The 22,857-nt window shown below is 44.7% G+C and overlaps 1 protein-coding gene and 1 long non-coding RNA gene across 2 annotated transcripts; both read left to right on the forward strand.

Moving 5' to 3' along the window:
* The first annotated feature begins 857 nt into the window (after nucleotides 1-857).
* Nucleotides 858-5,129, forward strand: LOC129387418 (uncharacterized). Its single transcript, XR_008614648.2, has 2 exons — nucleotides 858-1,915; nucleotides 4,770-5,129. It is a non-coding gene; the product is annotated as an uncharacterized lncRNA (long non-coding RNA).
* A 5,974-nt stretch (nucleotides 5,130-11,103) lies between these two features.
* LOC129387417 (phospholipid-transporting ATPase ABCA3-like) lies at nucleotides 11,104-22,643 on the forward strand. The gene is made up of 4 exons (XM_055076343.1): nucleotides 11,104-11,401; nucleotides 13,832-14,019; nucleotides 18,880-19,093; nucleotides 21,237-22,643. Exons 1-4 carry the CDS (start codon nucleotides 11,162-11,164, stop codon nucleotides 21,399-21,401), a joined length of 807 nt encoding a protein of 268 aa, XP_054932318.1. The 5' UTR covers nucleotides 11,104-11,161; the 3' UTR covers nucleotides 21,402-22,643.
* Nucleotides 22,644-22,857: the final 214 nt, after the last annotated feature.

A 22,857-nucleotide genomic window follows, 5' to 3' on the forward strand; every position in this document is an offset into this window, starting at 1 on the left:
GGGTATGTGACACTCTGGTATAAACCTTTCGTGAGCTTGGGTTACTGTGTATGTGTCACTGGGCGTGCGGCAAGAGAGGAAACAATTATCAGCGGTCGCAGGCGTCAGAGCGACAGGCTTCTCGTCTAGGAAGCCAAACACGTACTTCTCGGCAGAGCCACTAGATGACGCAGCGTGTTCACAAAGAAACGCGAGAGAGAAGCCCGGCTCCGGCATAACGCGTTTCTAAGCTATCGCATGCACCGGTGCGCCAAGCATTTAGAAGGCAACACGCAGGCTTCGCGGCGGCGACTCTAGATGGCACTGAGTGTTCTTACGGAAGTACGAAAGAGGAGTACCGATGCAGTATATGCTAATGCATGAAGTCGTTCCGATGGTGCCAATACATACTGTCGTTATGGGTTCGATGCTAAACGCACTGCCGTTGAATGTGATCGTGAGGTGGGCGCTGCCGAATTTCAGTGCGGTCAGCATCCTCTGTGAACTTCAGGCAACCTTAAAGACTAGCTTCCTGCGTATGTTTCTGTCTGTTTGGTTCTTTAACCGTTCTAGCATCAGGTTGCGTTACTGGATCGTTTGGTGTGTAACGCAGGCAGCGCGTGATTGAGCTGATAAAATAGCCTTCAAAGCCAGCCGCCGTACCTACAAAGTGCATGCGCCACTGGCTATCTGCCGCTCTTTAACGAACAACGAACCTCTTTCACGCAAACTTCTCTCTGTGTGTGTGGTACTGTCTATGTGCCGGTCATCAAGGAGGCTTTTGACGCCAACTTGGGTCACTGGGCATGCGCCACTGAGCATGAGCTACTACTCAATGACAAAAATATTCTTTAAAATTTCTTCGGTGCTGGCCTGAATGAAACTCGCGACGTACATAGTGAGGCAATCTAATTTGAATATATATTTACACAGGTGCCACGCGCGGTTTTCGCGGCGGCCCTGCAACATAGCACAGCGTGTTCAGTGGGAAGCTCGAGATAGAAACCCGGCAGCATACACGCATCATACATGACACACATCGGTGGTACCACAACGGTTTGTCGCTTCCTTGCTTCAATACTAATCGCATTAACGTCGGCACTAATCGTGCGATGGGTTCTGCCCAAATTCTTGTGGTCATATATGTTACTAGAAATACTCACCGTGCGCATCCGTCAGAAATAAGATTGCGCAGCCCCGGTATTGATATATTGAACTTGAGTGTCGGTGTGCTCAACGCAGGTTAACTTATATTTTTTCCTATGGTTGCTCGCTGATTTTCAGAACTATGTTATTTAAATTTCATAAATACAATCACAGAAAGTACAATCTGTTCGCGTGCTATTCCCAACAAAAAAAAAATCGCGTATAAAGAACTTTAGTCACACTCCATCTGCGAAAAGCAAATACATACGACAAATATGTAGAAATCTTGAGTTCAGACAACTGAAACCAACCTGGCTGTCGTGTTTCAGCAGAAATGGTATTGTGATGCTGTAAACCAGCTCAGCCGTTTGCAATTACAAGTTACATAAGGCGTCTTGCGCTGAGGTCGAATTCGAAAACTCTCACATACGCAGCGTAGGCAGCACAGTGAAAAAAAAAAAAAAAAAAAAAAAAAAAAAAACGGGACCGATATTGCGATGTCTCCTATGGATCTTCTGTTTCTGGGCCATTCTTACACGTCAGTTATTTACTGAATTTCTGAATCGTCGTGCAACTTACATAACTACTTATTGCAGACTACACCAACAATGCCACCGTGGGAGTAAAGACACTGAACCCATTCAGCTTCCACCAGGCTGGCGTCGCCCTGGAGATTCTCGTGATGGCCGCCGAGGGAGCGCTACTCTTTGCGCTCGTCGTATGGAGGGATGCCAGACCAACAGCCAGAGGGCGCTTACTGACGCCCTTGCGCGGATCGTTCGGTGCATATGTACGTTGAAAACCTAATTGATAAGATTTGCTACATCATGAAGCTCTCCACAGCTCGTTACTGTGAAGCGCGAACAGACGCGTCAGCAATGTTTTGTCACTTAAATCAGGCAGAAATGATACCGCATTTGTCGACAAGTAAAAACACATGGAGGAGATATCATGCTTGAAAAGCTTGCTGCCCTTTTTGCGTAAAGCTTCACGACTTCAAGTGCACCATACATCTGGGAGAATGCTAAAAATATACTAATCCATAAGAAGAGAGACGTTAATGTATCTAAGAATTATAGGCCCATTAGCTTATTTTCAGTATTGTAGTATATATTCACCAAGATAATCTTCATTAAAATCACGGCGGCACTTGAGTGCAATCACCCAAAAGAACATGTTGGCTCCAGGAAGACATATTATGCGATGGATCACATTCATGTCATTAATCAGGTAATTGAGAAATCTGTGGAGTACAACAAAGCCCTCGATTTGGCTTTCACATAAAATGAAAAGGCATTTGATTCAGTGAAGATACCAGCAGTCATAGAGGCATTGGGTAATATGGAGTATAAGAGGCGTACGTAAATATCTTAAGAAATAACTACAATGTCCCCACAGCTACCTTGGTTCTCCACCAGAAAACTAAAAAAATATAACCTACCAAGAAATGGAAGAGCCAAGGAGACAATATCTTCAATACTATTCAGTGCATGCTTAGAAGAAAGATTCAACCTGTTAGACTGGAAAGGCTTAGGAGTGAGGATCAGCGGCAAATATCTCGACAACCCTTGGTTTGAAGATGACATTCTCCCGTTCAGCAACACTGCGGATGAGTTACAACAAACGACTGAGGACCTTAACCGACTAAGTGTAAGAGTGGGGTTCAAGATCGATATGAAGAATGCATAGTTAATGTTCAATAACCTGACAAGGGAACAAGAATTAAGGATCCCCAGCCAGCCTCTAGATTCTGTACAGGAGTACGTTAACTATATCAATTACTCACACGGGACCGTGAGCATGAGAAGGAAACTTACAGAAAAATAAAAACAGGTTTGAATGCATACCGCAGGCATTACCAAAGTGTGACTGGAAGCTTACCACTGTCGTTGAAAAGAAATGTGTACAATCATTGCATTCTACCGGTGCATAAGGGCAGAAACTTCGAGGCTAACAAAGAAGCTTAAGGACAAGTTAGGAACTGCGCCAAGAGCATTGGAACGAAAAAAAAAGAAACGTCAGGCGTAACTTTAAAGGACAGGAAGAGAGTGGTGTGGATAACAGAGCAAGCGGTGATAGCTGATATCCTAGTTTACATTAGGAGAAAGAAATGAACATGTGCAAGCCAACCAAACAAGCGTTGAAGCATAGGAGTAATAGAATGGGTTGCAAGGGAAAGGAAGAGCAATTGAGGACGGCAGAAAATTAGGTGCGGTGATGAAATAAGGAATTTCGTAGACACAGGGTTGGGATCAGCTAGCGCAAGACAAGGGTTATAGGTGATCACAGGGAGAGGCCTTCCTCCTGCAGTGGACATAAAAATGCGCTAAAAAATAGAAAGGCTATTTTGAAATGTTGGACGAGTTATAGAAAGAACAACAGCTGTCATGTAGGCATGCATTAAGTCACTGTTAAGGGGAAGCTTTAGCTCGGGCCCAACTCCGCCGCGGCCTATTCAAATACATGTAAAAACGCAAAAACGTTTTTCTGTGATAACCCCTGGACCGATATTAAGGAAATTTGTCGCATTTGAGACAGCAAGGTAAATGTTTCTGACTGTTGTTCGCGGAATTTCTATTTAGTTCCTGAATTTTGCTAAAAAAGATTTTCAAAAAATCGAAAGTTTGGAAAAAATAGAAGCACGAAGTTTACAGATTCATAGCTCTGCATAAAAACATATATCTCGGTTCTGTAAACGGGATCCATTAGATTTTTGAAAGCGGACAAATTCGATACGTCATTTTATATCTTACGTGAATTTGTTACGTTGTTTACAAGGGTTCTGCAAAAACTATATTGCCATATTACTAATTTTTTTTAGATTCATGTGTAACAGAACAATATTGTCCGCTTTAGATGTACTATTAGGTGTAATTCACGGAATTGTATTATCAATTTTCGTTGCTGAGTTACAGAGTTGTAAACTTGATAGTTTGGTTCTTGGAAAATTTTCAATTTTCGCAAATTTTTCATACAGAATTGACGACCTAATCAAAAATTCGAAACCAACAGTCACTAGATTTTATTCTTTTCTTTTAAGTGCAACAAACCTTGTCAAACTTGGTGCAGTGGTTGCCGAGAAAAACGACTTCTCCTTTTACATGTATTTAGATAGGAGCACCCGAGCTAAAGCTTCCTCTTAAGAACGACGATTATATAATGTGCAAAAATGGACTTGTGCCAACGACAGCTACCTCGCCAATGAGACCACTCCTGCGTCTGAAGTGCATTTCGTTCTTGTTCCATACGTACAAAGGTTACGCATAGTATTGACATTAATTGTCACTGCAAGGTTTTCTTGCTTTTCTTAACATGCACGTAACGAGGCCGACAGTTCTGGCATTTTTACTTTTAGCTGCTGCATTACGCTTGTATTTTGTTTGCAGTTTGCTGCCAATGGAAACGGCAATCCTACTCGCGCCCATGTTTTCTCAGAAATAATAATTTGGCCACTTGGGGAGAACGGCTTGCGTATTCACAAGTCTTCCAGAGTCACAATAAATAAATGAATCTCCTCCACCTTTCGTCTCACATATAGTGATATCAAGGAGGATACATATTTATCGAGTCTATATACGCATAAAATGTCCAAACAAGCTGCCAGTTTTTATGCGTGGCACCGTGTTTTTTTTTTTTTTTTGTAGAAACGCTGGCACACTGATGACACGGAGAAAGTCGAGGCAGAACTGGATGCTGACGTTCGTGCTGAGAGGGAGCTCGTACAACGGGAGTTGCAAACTGGAGTCGACCCGGCAAGGAATGCTGTGATCGTCGACAATGTGCAAAAGCGGTACACACGTCTACTTTGTCGCCGATATATAATTCTTGCTGAGTGCCATTCTGATGCAAAAGCAAGGAGCACACGTGTTTGCTACTTGACTGAAGAGTGCTTTTCGTGTACTTAAAGTACTCGTAATATGTGACAGCCGCAAATGTTCAAATTACCGTATGTGGTTTTAGGTTCGGCCTGTGATACTGCTCTCAAATGACAAAAGAAAGAAAAACGTCTAAAGCACAGAAATACAAAAACAGCACATTAGAGGCAAACAGTTCATCTTGTGACAACAACGCGCCCACATTTGCTGAGGAAATCAGGGCAAGCAAAGTATTGATACAGCTGTCTTTTAGTTGCACTGCCCATCACCATCGATAAACGCTGCTTCAGAGCTCCATCTGCCGCTTCACATTTGCCATGAGAACGGGCGTGCTCAAGCCCAAAAGCAGATGCGGCCGGACAATACACTCTCGAAGTTTCTACCTGCGAAACGGAACAAACTAGCACCTATTTCATGCATCGTGCACCTACTTCGCGCATGCTTGCGCCGCTTCAGCATGCACGAAGTATATAGGTTCACGATGCGTGAAATAGGTCGCAGAACCCATCACTCCTACTACCGATAATAAAGTTTTACGACTGACTGACTTGTACCACTCCAAAATTTATTAGAAAACTGTTGTAGACTTATAGTTTTTGTAGCACTTCAGTTTTTTTATCATCAATATCACTCAGAGCTCTCTTTTTTTCGCATCCCCTTTTGCCAGTGCATTAGAACCAGGCCGGAACAAGCTACTCGCAGATGAGGTCGAGCGCCCCGCATTTCTCTAAATCAGTTCTCTTCCTTCTCTTCTCCCCTGCGCAATACGCTCTCATCAGTGTAGCTATCAGCATGGAAGCTGAAACACAGGGTCTGTGCCTTAGATGAGCATGAGGCCAGCCAGGCTGGGATAGATGTCGTGCAATTCCCCCCGGCTATAAGACTGGACCTACTGGCTGGCTCTGCGAGCAGCTTCCATTTATTGGCCAATGTAAGAGGAGCACTGTCCGTCAAATGCTGCATGAAGGCTGCCCTAGTTCTCGTGTGGCTTGCTTACACTTTTTTCCCGGTGGCTTGCTCCGAAGTACAAGAGACGCCGCTTAATACGAATCTCTTTCAGCCTCTACGGCTCGCGCCAGCACACGGAACGACGTATCTTGAAGCGGTGCTTTGCTTCATTCTTTGATGTAACCAGGAGAAGCGTACAGACGACATATCTTAATGACTATCTTGAAGACGACAGTGCCCGGCGCGAAAACGCATCATTATTTTGCAAAGTTCTCTTTTTGAACAACGACTACCATGCCTTGAAACATTTTTCACAGATTTCATAACGCAGAGAGACAAGGAATCGCACAGCTACATGAGATCATTCTCTGCTGCAGGCGCTTCAGCCACGCTTGCCACCTCTTGTTAACTCAGCTTCGTCGTCAAGCACCGAACGTGTATATGCAAAAACGTTGCACAAGTGGGTCCACGTCGGTTTCGAGTTTTCTAGAGCTATTGCGTAGCCTGTTCGTGATCTGGAAATTGCATAAAGACCTACTAATGGTGCAACTTGAACACTCATTATTTTTTGTGGTGCTCCATTGTAAGAAACCTCACGTGTTTGCAATGTGAGTGTATACCTACATGAAACACAATTTATATTGTGCGCAGAAGCAGTGCTGCATTTGTAGAACACAGGAACAGTTGCTGCAACGACTCGGGATATGAGGAAGACCGCACAGTCCTCACGGTACAGACACACGCGCACACATAAACAGAAAATCGTATTAGCCGTGTTTTGGAACTTACAAAAAAAAAGGTTCGTAATCATTCTTTTACAGGGTATCTTGGAAGACAATTGAAAGCATCAGAGTCCAGCTGGCTTCTAGCTCGAGACCGCTGTAGTGGTAGGAATAGCATATCTATGGTGTTCCAGCAGAGGCCCTTACGTTTTCAATTTATTAAGTATTCTTTGGAAAAAAACTTCTCAAAAAGCGAACTGCCTGCTCCACCTCCCGGTAAAATGTTAAACTGCGCGCTCTTGAGATGCCTTGGGCTCTGTCTATTCACTCACCCAAGTATGCGCCGCCTAGTTGTGTAATATAATGAAGTATAATACGATGACTTCGGTTCTTTAAAAGGAGGCACCCGGTGAACTTTGAGTTTCACCTCTACGTTTACAAGACCCAGACCTCCTCCTGCCTTGCCTCAAAATAAATGCTGCACTTGGTGTGCTCAAACCGCGATTCACAAATAACTGTTTCGCAACACATATGCGCTCGATCAACGTGAGCCGGCACACAGAGCTTTACCTGTGCTGCGTAACATACAGCTGGAAAGAACACAGTATTGCACACAATAGCTCTGATCATAAGATGAACAGTTCTCCCATGCCACTGTTGGACTTTTTTTGCGAGAGTGGTAGTTCGAATTGCACTTCGTCCATTCTGTAAATTGTCATATTCAAAACGCACGCCGAGGTAGCCGGTGGTTTCAGACGCCCGGTTCACTTCAAGAAAGGTTGTCGGATTTAAGCCCCATAAAAATAGCCATGCTCCCTCGGTCCTTTCACAATTTACTTTAGCGCCACACAGTTTAAAGAAGCACATACCATGCTACATTCATCGGCGGACTTCTTTACAGGCACAGCCAAGCGAAGGTCGTCAGCATAGGCGAGAAGTTTCATGGAGGAATCTGCGAAACTGAAGCGTGTTATTTCACCGTTTTTCAGAGTTGGCCGGCACCCGGATTTGACGCACAGAATCAAAACAGCTGGATGCATGGGTCATCCTTGCCTGACAGACCTGCTAAGCTCTATTGTAGGTGCTGCCTGCCCGTTGATTACCAGTCGTGTCTGTAGCAGACGCGTGTTTATTTAAGAAGCCGGTCCAATGTGTTGCTGGCCTTAAGCAAGGTGAATAGAAAGTCATGTGCTACTTACTCTATTAAAAGCCTTGCTCACATCCACTGGCAGCACCACTAATCCATCAACGGAGGTGGGTTCGCATAGTATCCTGCATCGCGTGCACATTATCATTAAAGCGACCTTCTTTGATGCCACATAATTGATGTTTTCCGATGACTGTTCCGAAAGCAAATTCAAGCTGTCTCGCTTTAATTTTAGCTGAAGTTTAGTAATCGGTGGTTAAAAAACTAATCGGGCGTAAATTGGTCACTGTCGGCACGGCCTTCGATTACTTCTTTGTCACTAAGGCAGTAAGTCCTAGTGACATAGGTAGTGGCAGCACTTCTCGCTTCGAAGTGTGAACCATTAAGTGAAAAATTTTAAAGCACCATTAAAACTGCCAGACAGCAGGATCCGAACACAGGACGTCCAATACAGAGGCCCGATATTGAAAGCATTGTGCCACGGACGCATGCATCGATAACCGTCATGGAACAACATTACGAATTTCTAGCGGGCAAGCGAGCGCGCTGAGGGCCTTGGCGCGCTTTGATTTGGCCACCTCGACATGTTGAACCGCTGCAGTTAGTAGCGATAATGCATGTTTATAGGGTATGGCGTATAATTACTTCAAAATTAAGGACAATGAAGGCAACTAAAGTGTAATAAACAAAGTCACAACCACGTATCAAGCTACAAACACGAAGATCAAATTTATTTACTATAAGCATGATTGCCATGGTGATCGAACGTTCGCAGCGAGTTCCCTCTAATAACTATTGTTGAAAACTTCATGAATCGGTCACTCGATTGCACGAGAGTACGCGCCCTTTTCATGGGGCACCTATGTATTGAGGTACCACCGTGCATCGTTGTACCTATCAGGAAAACGGCCGAAAGAGCCAAAAATGCTATTCGCTTTAAAAGAAGTAAGCAGTGTGGGGTTGTGCAGGTGTCTCTGGTTGTGCAGGTGTCCTCAAACATATATTTGCACTTCCTAAGAGTTATATCTCCTTATCTGACAACCGCCTTGATAACCACTGTCGCTTCAGCCTATATGGAACTTCGATGTCTAAGCCGTAGCGTAAGGTAAACAGGATACGCCAAACACACACACGGTATGGAATATTGAATTTTGATATTAAGAATGCTGCATCAAAACATTGATAAAGTAAGTGTTGCTGTTTACTGGCATCTCTCCGTCGTTACATAAGCGTTTTTGTCCCGAATGAGCAGTTGACAGATGGAAAAATTTCCTTCTTTCATTCTTTCGATACCAAGTTGTCCTAGTTAAAATGTATCAAAAATATCAAGAGATACTGCGCAGTAATATGAACGATATTCTATTGCGTGGTTCTAACTGAAATTATGGTATTTCTGACTTTTCCAATGTACCTATGTGTGTTCGTCTATAACATGCATTATTTGAGGCAGTTTTTTTTTCCGGCTCAATAAGGATATATGCGCTAAAACACAATTCGGAAAGCATTTCGTTTTCTCTTGAAGAGCGTGAACTTTTCTTCTCTTTGGCGTTACGCAATCACTTGAATGGGCGGTAATTCTTTTGCTTCAGGCGACCGCTTGTGGCATGCTTCGATAGGCCAGACCGTAGTATTCCCAGTTTTGGGTTCAAAATTCTGAGCTTACACGGCACGCAGTGCAGCCTCCAGCCATTTAACGAAACAAGTGACTTAAGTATTACTGCTCGTAGGTGAAGTTGCTACACAAATATTACCGGCATATTCTTGAGGCAGCAAGCTTGCAAGTCGCTTCTGCAAAGACCTTCATGTGGTTGGCTGTGAAATTTGTTGAGTACGTGCAGAACATGTGAGCGCAAATTGAACTAACGACGCCGCTCAAGGAAACCGCTGGAAGCTCGCCTGCTAATGAGGGCGATTCTGCCACGGCGAGGTTAAAGCTGGTCATGCTTTCAGAGGAGACAGGCGACGTTAGAGGAAGCCGAATTGCAGATCGGTGTTTGTTTCTTTTTATTGACCCGTTAAATTGTTTTTGCAGCGACAGCGGTTTGAGATATTGAGTGCAAATTTCGCAGCCTAATTCTGTTGCATGCATCGTGGTCATACTTATATGCCCATCATCATGCTCATGTTTCAGAAGCAGACGCATATCTTTCTTTGCACTGAATTCATTGTCCGTAAGGTATGAGCAGTCCCGTTGTCGTCGTTATTCCGTTGTTATCCATATCGTCAGTCTATATATAGATGTATTGTGCAGCTCCTAAGTGTATGTACAATTTTCTACGTTGTTATTCATTTCTTTCATTGTTAATTATAACCGTAAATTATAAACATTACTTCTTTTGTAATGTAAAGGAAAACTAGCTTCGAAAACAAGTAACCTATGTCGGGGAACCAGTGGCTGCTTGTATATAGGTGCAAAGTATGGTCATTTGAAGCATGAATAAGCAACTCGTCGAATATATTGACCATCTAAAACAAGTGATAGGTGTTAAATTATCGTATTTACTCGAATATGTGTCGACCCCCTATATATTGAACTTGTAGCGGCGCAACTATCGCCTCCAAAGCCGGTGAAGAAGACGGCTCACGTGCACGTAGCACCAGAAGAGAACACGCAGAGGGGCTCGACCCGAGGGGCCGCGATATCAGCCGCTCCAGAGATGCCGCGACACCATGGCTGGTCGGCCTAAATAAACCGAGCCCACGGCGGCTGTATACCTCTTCGCACCGCCTCCCACAAATTGGTGAACCGGACGTGATACGAACACGCAATCTTTTGATCTGAATGATCTCATCTATACCTAAGAACAGGCCCACCAATAAATAAAGAAATATATATTTGGAATGTAGGTCGCCCATTCTTTAAAGAACAACGAAAGCTCTGAAGATGACACACTTTCATTTACCCTATGCTCGTCTACTAAATCTCGCTAGTGGATGTCACACACTGCATCCTCGTCAGAACTGACAGAGAAATCATCCTCATCAGATACTTCGCAGGCGTACATGGCGCCCCAAACGACGTCGTCCTTGGTGCCATCGAATGTGTTGCCAATGCAGTGTTTCTTAAAGCTTTGCTGCACGATCTCCAGACTAACTTTACGGCGTGCGCGAATATGAAACTCCGTCAGCTCGGCACTGTTGCTAGCTTTGTTCACGAATATAGGTCGAGAAGCTTGGGCTAAGAGTATAATAGGTTGACAGCTCACTTCGGGTAACATTTACAAAAAAAAAGGTTCACCTACATTCGAACAAGTACGGCATGTATTAGGAACACTTTGCGATAACGTAGTAGTAAAGGAAATCGATCAAACAAGTGATGACCGTGTAGCAAAACAACGGAGCAAATGGAGCAGGAACAAAGACAAGTTTGCCAAGCGGGGGGCAACATTCTCCCTCTCAGGTATGGGCGCGTGCACGCCGTGCGTGGCGTGAGTCTCGCAGTGCGCCCGGGGGAGTGCGTCGGCCTGCTAGGTGCTAACGGGGCCGGCAAGTCCACCACATTTCGCATGCTGGCCGCCGTAACCAGGCCCTCGGAGGGCGACGCCTACATGAGCCAAGCCGTCCTCTCCAGGAATCCACGTCAGGTGAGCAAACGCTCAAGAAAATCACTACAGGTCATTATAAACCAAAGAGCGGCCGATACGCTTTTGCGTTTCCACAAAATTTACGCTTGCGCGTTATTGGAAAGAACGTTTTCCTAATAAAATAACTTGTTTCGGCCCGTAGTGAACTACTGATACATTTTCAAGGTGTTCAAGTAGATGAAGTAGATGAAGTTCAAGTAGATTGGTCTCGTGTATGCTTAGGTTTTTGCCCGTTAGCAAGCAAATTTTTATATCAAGGAGCGTTTTAACTACGCAGCCGAATTTGTACGTCTACAGGGTCCTACAAGCTTATACCCTATTTCAACTCATATTGTGCTGGTTAATCGGTAAATTTGCCAAGGTGAACGAGGCAGTTGTTGGATAATGACATACCCGCTCATAGTTGCATTTGATATGCAATTTCACGGAGATTGTGCTATCCACGACGGTCCGGAAAAAAATTCAATAATACACAGTTTTAGTACTGCGCCATGACGATACGTACGCAGCATGCAAGCGTTTCGCGGAACGTAGGAGCGCGGGTCGCGTTAGGGCTTTTAGTACCGCGAAATGCCTACGTAGGTAAGCGGGCGAGCGTCAGACACCGGGCGCGTCGGTGCGCACTGCCTGCGTCCGCCAGTACGTCGAACCGTCGGTCGAACTAGACGTTCTTGTTCTCGCTAGCGTGACGTAACGTGTGGGCGCGTTCCCGCTTCGTCGAACTATGTTTAGGCCTTCAAGAAACTCTACTTTTAATACGGATGAAATACACGAATCATATCGAGAAAAATAAAAACCGAGTAATTGCTTTCCGAGGCTGGCACGGTCATTTGCGACGAACTGCGCCAAAAGCAGGTCGAGCCTTTCGCGCAAACATCACATACTGAACACTTTGTCAAAAACAAAGTTCCTATTTTTTCTATGCATTCCCAGCGTGCAGGATCCGGGAATGGCTTCTGCGCGTTCACTTCACACAGCAAAGCCAAATCGTAGGCCATTGAAATGTACAGCCTTCCGCTGGTCGCCTTTGACGCTGCCATTTTGTTAAACTCGTTTGTCTCGCGCTCTTCCGAACAAACGAGAACCACGAGAGCAGCACGCAAGGCTCCCTGCGTACGCACGCAGCGGCCACGTAAGCATCACGTACCGTTCGTGTGGCGATCTGCACATGAGCACTTTGATGAACCTAGCGATCTTACGTACGCAACACTGTTGCGTATGCTACGTACGTAGTACTAAAACTGTCTAATGCCACAAGGGAGTCGGGGAAAACGGCGAAAGCAACAGAAAACAAGACGGTATCCTACGCGCCACGCGCGATAATAGACAACTTTAGCATAGCATTTGCAACCGAACGTAAAAGCATTACCTACGTAAAAAAATAGCGTCGTCCTCACTGCTCATGCTCGGAACGTTGTTGGGTTTCTGTGGTTTACGCGCGCTATGATAACGTAGGTTATTTGGCGAGTTTAACGTCTGCAATGTTTACGGACGCTAAGATATAGCGTTGTCGAACATGGCGGCACCCATGGCTCCCGCTTCAGCGTGAATTCTCGTGATAGCTGCGCTCTCACTCGCGTTGATCGCCAGTAAGTATTCTAATGAGCTTTCTCTTTCTATAAACTCACCTGAAAAGTTAGTTATGAGCGCATAGAAAGTAATTTTTCTGCGATCGTTCGACGATTCTGGCGCCCGTACGTCTAACGAGACACGTCCACATAGAAACAGCAGGATGGTTGTTAATGGACCGTCTTGGCTTGGATACGTTTGGCCCGAGGCACCAGACGACGCCCTGTTTCGCAAAGTTTTCTTTACGTTTGTGTTTCTGTAAGGTAAACTTAATGACTGGAAAGGACACGCACCCTAAGGTACTTACGTTTAGCGTACGTAAGGCCTCAAATGCTATTCTAAAGCTGTGTAATCTGGCCGCGCCGAAGTCCTAGCACAAGTTGAAACGCAGAAACTGATCACAATTGACCAGTAGAGGAGGAAAGACGGCGGACAGCAAGATTAAATTCAAAGCACATAAGTGCTAGACGCAGGCGACCTTCCAAACGCACGATAATCAGACAGGCGATCCAAGGAAGGAAATGCAAGTTGCTGTAACAAGCACATCGGAAGCGAGCATTCAAGACGGAAGCACAAAAACTGGCCTTAAAGGGGACACTATAGTACAAGAAATTACTATATCAAAATTTTGATGATTTGAGTGATGAAAGAATGCTATAAAAAGAGGCCTTGAAACAGGCCCGTTTTTAGACATGATTCGCAAACACTTATGTGTCAGCCAGGTACACAGGGGATTGGGCCATGCCATTTCGTTTAGGCACGCGCGTTTCCCTTTGCAACTAAAACATGAAATAATAGGAAACGTCAAGATCAATCATGCGAAATTTCGCGTAATTTGCGTCGCACATTTTTTCCCTGCAGTGGCAATCAGCGATAGGCTACTGCCCGCAGACCGATGGCCTCCTGGACAACCTGACCGCACGGGAGTACCTGCGCTTGATTGCAAGGCTGCGCGGCGTGCCTGAAGGCGAGATATCGCCTCTCTTAGATTACCTTCTCTACACGTTTAGACTGTCAGGCCACGCAGGGCGAAGGTGCGGAACGTACAGGTGAGAGAAAAAAGAAACGAGCCATATCTCTCAAGGGTTTGTGGTCACCAGTTGCTTGTCCTAGGATAATTGTGTCTCGTTATTCTAGAATCCGTCAGTCCACTAGCTTTGCACTATAAAAAAAGTTTACACCCTTTGGGGTGTACACCTGCCACAGAAAAATAATCGTCATCTGCCTCGCTTGCGTTTCCTTTCTTGAAAACGCCGCGCCTGCTACTTTCACGTCGGCAATGCAATGTCATGCTGAAAACGCGCATGCCGTTCGTTACTGGGATGTACCGGGCTCACAGCGTTAAAGAAAGGAAATGCGGACACGCCAGATGACTTTTCCTGTTCTGTGGCAAGATACGACTCAAAGGGTGTAAACTTTTCTTATAAGAAAAGTTTACACCCTTTGAGTCGTATCTTGCCAAACAACAAGAAACGTCATCTGTCTTGCCCGCATTTCTTTTTCTTTAACGCTGCTAGCCCGGTACATCCCAGTAACGAACGGCATGTGCGTTTTCAGCATGACATAGCATCGCCGACGGGAAAATAGCGGGCGCGGCGTTTTCAAGAAAGGAAACGCAAGCAAGGCAGATGACGATTATTGTTGTGTGGCAGATATACACCCCAAAGGGTGTAAACGTTTGTTAGAGTGTATTACTGAGTGCCCTTCAGGAAAAACGTCCGAACATAACATAAGCTTTTCTCGTTCTTTTTTAATGTAACAACATTGTTACTGTATATGGCCAAATATGTCATGAGCACCATTGATGCGAAACCTTAGAACCGGTACTCAGTGATAGCGCCTAGGGGTTCTTCCAATACCCCACTGTCAATTTCGGTCGACACAGTATATGATCGACACAGTATCGTCTAATATTGAGCAAGTAAATTTCACTATCATACAAAGCGACAGACAGATAGCTAGCACATGCTCTTTGCAGTCTAGATATGTGCCAAGCTTCTACAGTTTATCGTGTTGTCTGATTAGGACTAGAATACAGAATATCAGTTTGGTCAAAGAGTGGTTTACGCATACTCAGTGAACATTGCATCGCCAAATGCGTATACGGCCTTTCGTTCAAACGGGCCAAGTGCTCTCTTCACCTTAGCCAGCTTGAAGGCAAGGCCCTATACCCACTTGGCGATGCACTGTGCGCAATGTCCATTGAGCATGTTTAAGCCACTGTATGACCAAACCGCTATTTTGTATGTTAGTCCTAATCAGACCACAAGAGAAATTGTAGAAGCTTGGCACATATATAGACTTCAGGGAGCATGGGATAGTCATCCGTCTGTCGCTGTGAATGATAGTAAAATCAACTTGCTCTATATTAGACGATTGTGGGTCGATTATGACGCATTTTATGAGTGTTGTTATCATGTGGAACGATTGCTCTGTTGCCCGTGCGTGGTGATCATGTGATGGGTCTCGAGTGTGTGCTGTGTTTAGGAACAAAAATTCAGTTGTCAGTCTGCGCTGGTCTTTGTGTCCTTTTCTTGTTGTCTTCGTTGAGCTTGCGTGCGCAGAAGTTTCCACAGTGAAGTGGAACCAACTAGGCCGCCTTTCGGTCTTATTGCAACAGAAGCACTCGTCACTTGTCAACAGTCAATACCAGCCAACAGCTGCACGCGCGTTTAAAAACACGTCTGTCGTGGCACAGGAGGCTTAGGAAATATTCCACACCTAACATATCTGCCACGAGCGGCGTTGACTAGTACTGGTCGCATGCATGCTCATAACCAAACCTATATAAGAAAGTGGAGGGAGAGATAGGCGTCGCCGTGGATCAGGTGGTAGAACACTACATGCATCGTACACAAAGTCTCGGTTAGACTTTCTTTAGAAGGGCAGTTGTATTGCTTCTTGCTTTGATTTCATTCCTATGTATTCGGAAAATTTTTTTGCATCTATAATTGTTTTACCGTTATCAAAAAAGTGTAACATATCTCTGCAAAGTTTTTCAGCAAGAGCACTAGCTGCAGGAGTGAAACAGCAAAACATACTAGAGAGGATTGTTTTTAATTACGTTCTCAGTGTTATGAAACGAACATTCTACTAAAGACAAATGGAACGGAACTCGGATTGAAGACAACTTTTCCGTTATTGAGGGAGCAGCTATGCGTGATACCCGTGGTACTCTGGCCACTGCTACGGTTGTCACATCTCTCACGTTATAAGGCACCTAAGTACCTGAATGTGCAACCTAGCCGTCGCGCGGTTAGGTTGAACTACGCGAGAACATGGCGTCGTATGTCCAACACCTCCTAAACTGAAAACATATTGTGGCTTGTCATTGCAACAGTAAGAAACGGCACGGGGATGGTGTAATATATAACGATTCTATTCCAGTGCTATTCCTTTTCGAGCTCCATTAGTAGTTGGAGCGCCGCTTCACCTACGATATTATATATCATGTTCGGCCAGCCACAAACGTTGTAGAAAAAATGTGTAGAATCGAGCTAAAGGAATCCTTATGGCAAATCCCAGAGTTTACAGGGCCTGTGTACCAACTCTAGTATGCCGGCTCAATAGGTCAAGGCTCCCGAAGTTGAGAACCCCGCTCTACAGTGAACGAGAGTGACTCAGGAGACCAAGGAAATTGACATTTTGCAACCATGAAACTATTTTGTTCTATTAAGTGGTCGTTGAGTTTGACTAAAATTGCGATACGCAAGCGCACTTGCAAAGTCGCTAAAACAACCCTGAATGGCACCCGCTGCCTGGGGTCCGCATACGCAGGTTATAACTACTGAGCTACCATGGCTCACAAACATAGCAAAATCTAAATTATTTTGTTCAATACTATAGTGCGCTCACAACTTTTCCAGTTACCAGGCATTTTTAGAGAAAGCTCTTCACTAGTAGCCAGCTGTGCACAGTGCACCTTTCGAAAACTAGGGCATCCTATGCTATTGCACTTCAATAAAACGAGACAGATAATTTCTATAGAGAGTTTTGAAAGGAAAGACATAACAGGGGGTTTTCACTAGGAGACAGTCTGTTTCCTCGTGCGCTTCTCAGATGTTTCATTCGTCCGCTTCGTTCAGTGGCGGCAACCGACGGAAGCTGTCCGTGGCTGCCGCGCTGATTGGCCAGCCACGCGTGGTGTTCCTCGACGAGCCCTCGGCCGGCGTCGATGTGATGGCGCGCAGAGATATCGTGACAGCGCTGAGGGCCATCAGCGGCACCTGCGGTACAGCGGTCGTCATGACGTCGCACAAGTACGATCGCGTGTTAGGTGTTCATGACGTACGCACTTAAGGCAAATGGTCAGTGCGGCGTAGCTCGGCCTACGGGCAGGTCCTGTATCACGCCGCTCGATAACAAATCTCTCACCTGGAAGCGAAATGTGTCCCGATTGACATTATACTTCACCGGGAAACATAAGGGACACACTTTTGCAGGAATAACAGCTCGGTAACCAGGCCGCGCTAAATGAACTAGTTGTGACGCCGAACGACACCTTGCCTAGAACAGGCGGAAACTACATTAAATCCCGTTATTTTGTGGGACTAACCCTACAGATGGCTTGCATGACATCATCCTATGGGCGCCATGCTGGTGAAACACCACGGTGAGCAGCTGCGTTCCATGGCGTCTCGCGTGGCTTCAACAATCTTCAACACAGCCTGTAGGGCACTGGCCTCTAATAAGCTATCCTTCCACCACGGAAAAAGATTACCCGTAGCAGTGAAGATGACACCGACATCATTCCACGTGCCATATTGGTCATAGTGACGTCACGCGCAAGTTATATTTTCCTCTGCGGCATTAGCACTGTAATAATGATGCTTACGATGACCCGTCTCATAACACGCAGAAATATTGCTAGGATGGGGGCTTTGGAAAGCCGGTGATTTATTATCCTCTATGTACAAAGCACAAAACCTCGACGCAAGGAAAGAATGGCACACAACGTTGTGTGTATGCCGTTACAGTTTTATTTATTTGTCCTTGTATGAGCTGTACGTAGAAGATTGCACAAATTATGAAAGGCTTCCATTTCGTAAGCTTTCGTAACTAAATCCACTGAAGCGCAATCGTTTGTTCAATTTAAGACGCAGTTTTACAAGCGAAACTACACTTGTCTACCCATATTTCGATTGAAACGAATGACTACATCCAGAAAATGAAGTCAATGAAATAGATTGCTAAAGAATGGCATAATTCAGAGAGCAGCACTGATGTGCGCTCATACCTCGACGTGCCTTGCGCGTGGCGAATGACCCCACTCTCCTCCGTCCTGAAAACTATCCTTGGTGTAATGAAAACAGGTAATTTTCTGTTTTCAAGAGGCAACAGATGCAGCGGTGCTTGCCAGCGTCTCGCGCCCCCTAGACGCCTCATCAGGCTTGCCTTGGCTAAACTTCATAGATAAAAAAGTTTCAAGGTACCGCCATTCTTTTATCTCGCAGCCATCCTCCTCCTCCTCGTCTTTTCCTGCCATCGTGCACGCGTGATTAACCAAGGGCGGTCACGTGCGATTTCCACGTGATTGCACTTATCGGTAGCTCCCTTAGAATGTGCCAACGTTTTCTCACGTAGCATGGCTTACGCCGACATACGCATGAATAAGAATCTACTGCAAGGAATGCAGTTTTCAAACGAGTGTTGACAATAAATGTAGTACGACGCCAACTAGAAGCTCTTTTGTCTTTTGCACGCGTATTGGGAAATTCCGAATCTTTGGGAGCCGTAGCGGTGCCCCATGTAGAATAACGATTGTCGAAAAGCGGGACAGGGGGAATAGCGTTACCTTAGGACTGACGCGTTGCAGCATGAAAGATATACCGTTCTTTACTTTTGAAAAGAAAGATGCTCCTTGTTTCTTTGTTTTAGTATGAACAAGTGATAAGCTCTGTTCGACGTAGGATGGAAGAGTGCGAGGCTGCCTGCGATCGAGTGGGCATCATGGCTGAAGGGCAGTTTTGCTGCCTCGGACCGCTACGCCATATTATAGAGCGCTACGGCCGTGGTTGCACGCTTGCGTTCACCGTAAATGACGCTGAACGCGGACACGATGCACGGATAGACTCGGCCGTGAACGAAATACTACCGAAGAGCAAGCGCCTGCGTGTATACAAGGTGAGTTGTGTTGGTGTGCCCTTTTGTCGGTTACTATAGCATAGTCTGCACTTTTTTCTATCTGTAGCACATTTTTACGTGAGGTGCTGTCACTCAGGACGAATATTAGGAGGTTGCTTTTCTTGCTCATGCTATTGACTTTTTAGGGTGTAGGTACCCGCCGGAGGTACTAGCCATCCTCGTAATGTCAGAACAGCGCAGTTCCTGGTACCACAGCGGTCCTACGTGGCATTACGCGTACCGTGAGCCTGGGCCTACAATCTGTTCAGACAGATAGCAGTATTTAGGAGTCCAGGGGTTCGGGGGAAGAGAGAAAGCATGCTGCCATCTAACATTGTGAATATTTTGGAGAGGTCTAATAACGTGAGCTGATTCGAAGCATACTTCAAAAATATAAAACATCACTTCATCACTGAAACAAAAGCAAAGCAAAAAAAGACATCCTACAGGGAAAGAAACAGGATGGAAATATTCACCGAAAACTAGGCTGCAACGAAAGAGGCAACATTCTAAAGCTATAAACTGGCAGACGACACACTGTGCATTATTTGACTTTTCTAACAATAAATTATTCAGACACAGAGCGGAAGTTACACAGGGTGCCCTCTAGGAAAAGAGATGCGGTGTTCTGCTGATCGAAGTGAAGCGCTTCGAACACAGTCGGCAGCGCATCATCCAAGTATACAACGATATTCAAGAAGGGAAAAAGGTGTTTTTAAACAGATGAAACATGTACATTCCACTGTTGGACTGCATTGTTTATATACATCTAGTGTTCTGCGGAGTGCCATATTTCGTTACATTGTTCTCTCTCTTTGTGCATGCTTATCCGTTTGCTAAGTAAAAAGGTGTAGCTGCATGGTGCCGCCTTAAAGGCGTCAAGCTCTCGTTATTATCCATTTAAATAATAATAAAAAAAGCGATGGAACAAGGCCGCAATAACATAGTGTTTTTTGTTCGATGCTAATTCTTATCATCCACTATTTAAAACCGACTGATCCTGCTGATAACGCAGGTACAGCACAGTGTTGGCAACTGAAGTAGTGCGAAAAGGAGAAAAATTTTTATAGCCTGGCTGCGTTATCCCGCTCAAAATTCAAGATGAAGGAATCGTGGCTAGCGCATCTGTGCTTAGACGAGGGAGTAGTTGGGTGTGGCAGCTCTGCAAGGATTACTTTTCGTACTGACTGCGACGAGTCAGCTCCAACGTTGTTTCACTCCTAAGCCGGTCATAGTGGGTTCGACTATGTTACAGAAATATATGAATTTATTATATATTATACGAATAATATATAAAACGAATATATTATATGTTATAGGAATATATGTTAAAGAAGCCAAGATGGTAAAATCACTAGGGCCCCATATCCATCCCTCTCCCCCTGATAGCGCGTGACGGTTTCGCTCTTTCTCTACAGTTCAACACATCGCTAAGCTATTGAAATCACAATGTGTGGCCTTCACAATAATGAATAAATTGCGGGGTATGACGCTTCGAAATCGTGCTGAACTGTCACTGTCCTTTGAATAAAGCGAAGAAAATTTATTGCCGAACTCTATTAGGATGGGTATCGTGGCTCGCGTAGTGACATATTTAGAACTTAAAAGGAAGCCCTGCATTTACTCTTCATTCAAAGATAAGCATGCGTTCTATGCACAGAAATGAGGGACACCACATTGTGGAGTGGTCGGAAATAATTTTGAGCAAGTGGTGTTCTCAAAGAGTACCCAAATCACGGTACACAAGACCATTCAACGCTCCACCGGAATTAGCCAAGCCGCTAGCAATAATAGAACCAGTGACCTCTCGACCCGCCGTGGTGACCCATTGAGTCACCACGGCGGGTCGCGTGATCTGTCGTTTTCCGTTTTAACGAACACGTTGCTTGCTTCACCATTAATGGAGTATGAGACAGTTTACAAGCACTTCAGTGGCTTCTCCTGTCACTAGGCGCTCTTCGCATGGTTAAGTAGCTGATATGTGCGGTGAAGAAGTTGATTTATTATACTTAATAACAATTAGGATGACTACGCACGTTGGTGACAAAGTAGCAATGAGGCACGATTGAATAAAAAAGAATCACTTATATAAAGCTGGTACCCTACTCACAGCACCATTGTGTTTATATACTCTTTTCCGCAGGGAAGGCACGAATACCAGTTGGACAAAAGTCTCTCGTGGGGAACCATCTACACCAAAATTGAGGAACTGAAGTTCGCTTTACAACTTGACGATATCTGGCTCTCACCGACGTCTCTAGAAGACGTATTCACGGAGTTTGCGACTGTAGGCAAAGGCAGCACATGAATGCGAACCTTTGTGCCGTGCAATGTGCACTTTCAGCCATAGTACGCCTTGTCGTCGACTAATGTAATCGAACAAGTTTGCTCTTTCTCTATATAATGTAGGCGCTTTTAGAGGTATGATACTGCACTAATAATTGCTGTTAAATTTGCATTGAATTGCGTTCGTTTTACCTCGTAAGGTGGCGCTTGCTGCGATACGTTGCTAATTTTTAATAAATACAGAGGACGTGGAGCTGGATGTATGCGGTAGCTCCAGATGAAGATGGGAGCGTGTGTCATGTGGAAGTAGCGAATGTGGGGCCGATACATGTTGGACAGGGCACTCGGTTCTGACGGCAAACTTAAATGTGTGCTGACGTGGCATTTTTCACTATTCATTACTCGCAATAAATGAAAGTCCCACATCTCTAAACCTTGAAGAGAATAGTGAAAAAACTCATATCGAAGTTGTTAATTTAATGTATTAGCCTTTCTACAGCCAGCTCCGGTTCCGTATTCAGGAGAATGCTGTATCGGGACGCCACGACGCAGTATACAGGCACAGTACATCGCGAGATTGTTAAACCAGCTGTGGCTCACTCGGTGCGCCATGCTGTACAACGGCCCTAACAAAAAGTAGCAGCATACGAGGTGATTGAGTGAGCGCGAGCGAGTGCTAAAGGTCGCAATATCTTGCTCCCACTTCACCACATTTACTAATTTAATAAAAGGCTCAAATAATAAATTATTTAAGGTGATCTGAGGCTTCTAATTTGCAGTGACTAGGGGTCTCGGACCTTGATTTAAAGCAAAATATTAATAATTGGAAATATGATATCAGTACCCCCCTTAACTCTACCATGTTGTTCAAATCACAGTAAACAATGCGCGCTCGTGGACCAATCGTCGCCGTAGTGTGCGACATGCTTATTTTCTGCGATAGTATACGTACGTGTCGACAATACGCCTCCGCAAGAAATGTTAAGTAAAGTAGTAAACGAATCACAGTGATTGATTAAGGCTACTGCTGATTAATACCGCAGTAAAGTCTAATACGTTTTTTAGCAGATCCATGAAAGAATTCACTTGTTATAGGTTTTTAATTATTTTTGCAATGTAAGCCACCAGAAATCTGTCTGTAAAATTCGTTTCTGTGGAAAACGTGGCTCAATTATCGGAAGAATAATGTCTTCAGAGGAAGTATTGCGTTTTACTCTCCATTAACACATGTGATATGGGCAGAAATGTTCTTGTTACACAATTGTTCAACCAAGTTTTCGATTAAAATTTGTTTCGTTTCAATAGGCGATATACTATAGTAGTGGTTCGGTGCTTTCTTTTGATTTATTTTAAATAAATTATCAGGTTTTACGTTCCAAAAGTGTGAGTCGTGCCCTAGCGAGGGACTGCAGATTAATTTTGACCAGCTTGGTTTCCCTCACGTGCACCCAATCTATAGTACATGGGCGTTTTTACAT

The sequence above is a fragment of the Dermacentor andersoni genome, chromosome 2, assembly GCF_023375885.2.
Source record: "Dermacentor andersoni chromosome 2, qqDerAnde1_hic_scaffold, whole genome shotgun sequence".
NCBI lineage: Eukaryota > Metazoa > Arthropoda > Arachnida > Ixodida > Ixodidae > Dermacentor > Dermacentor andersoni.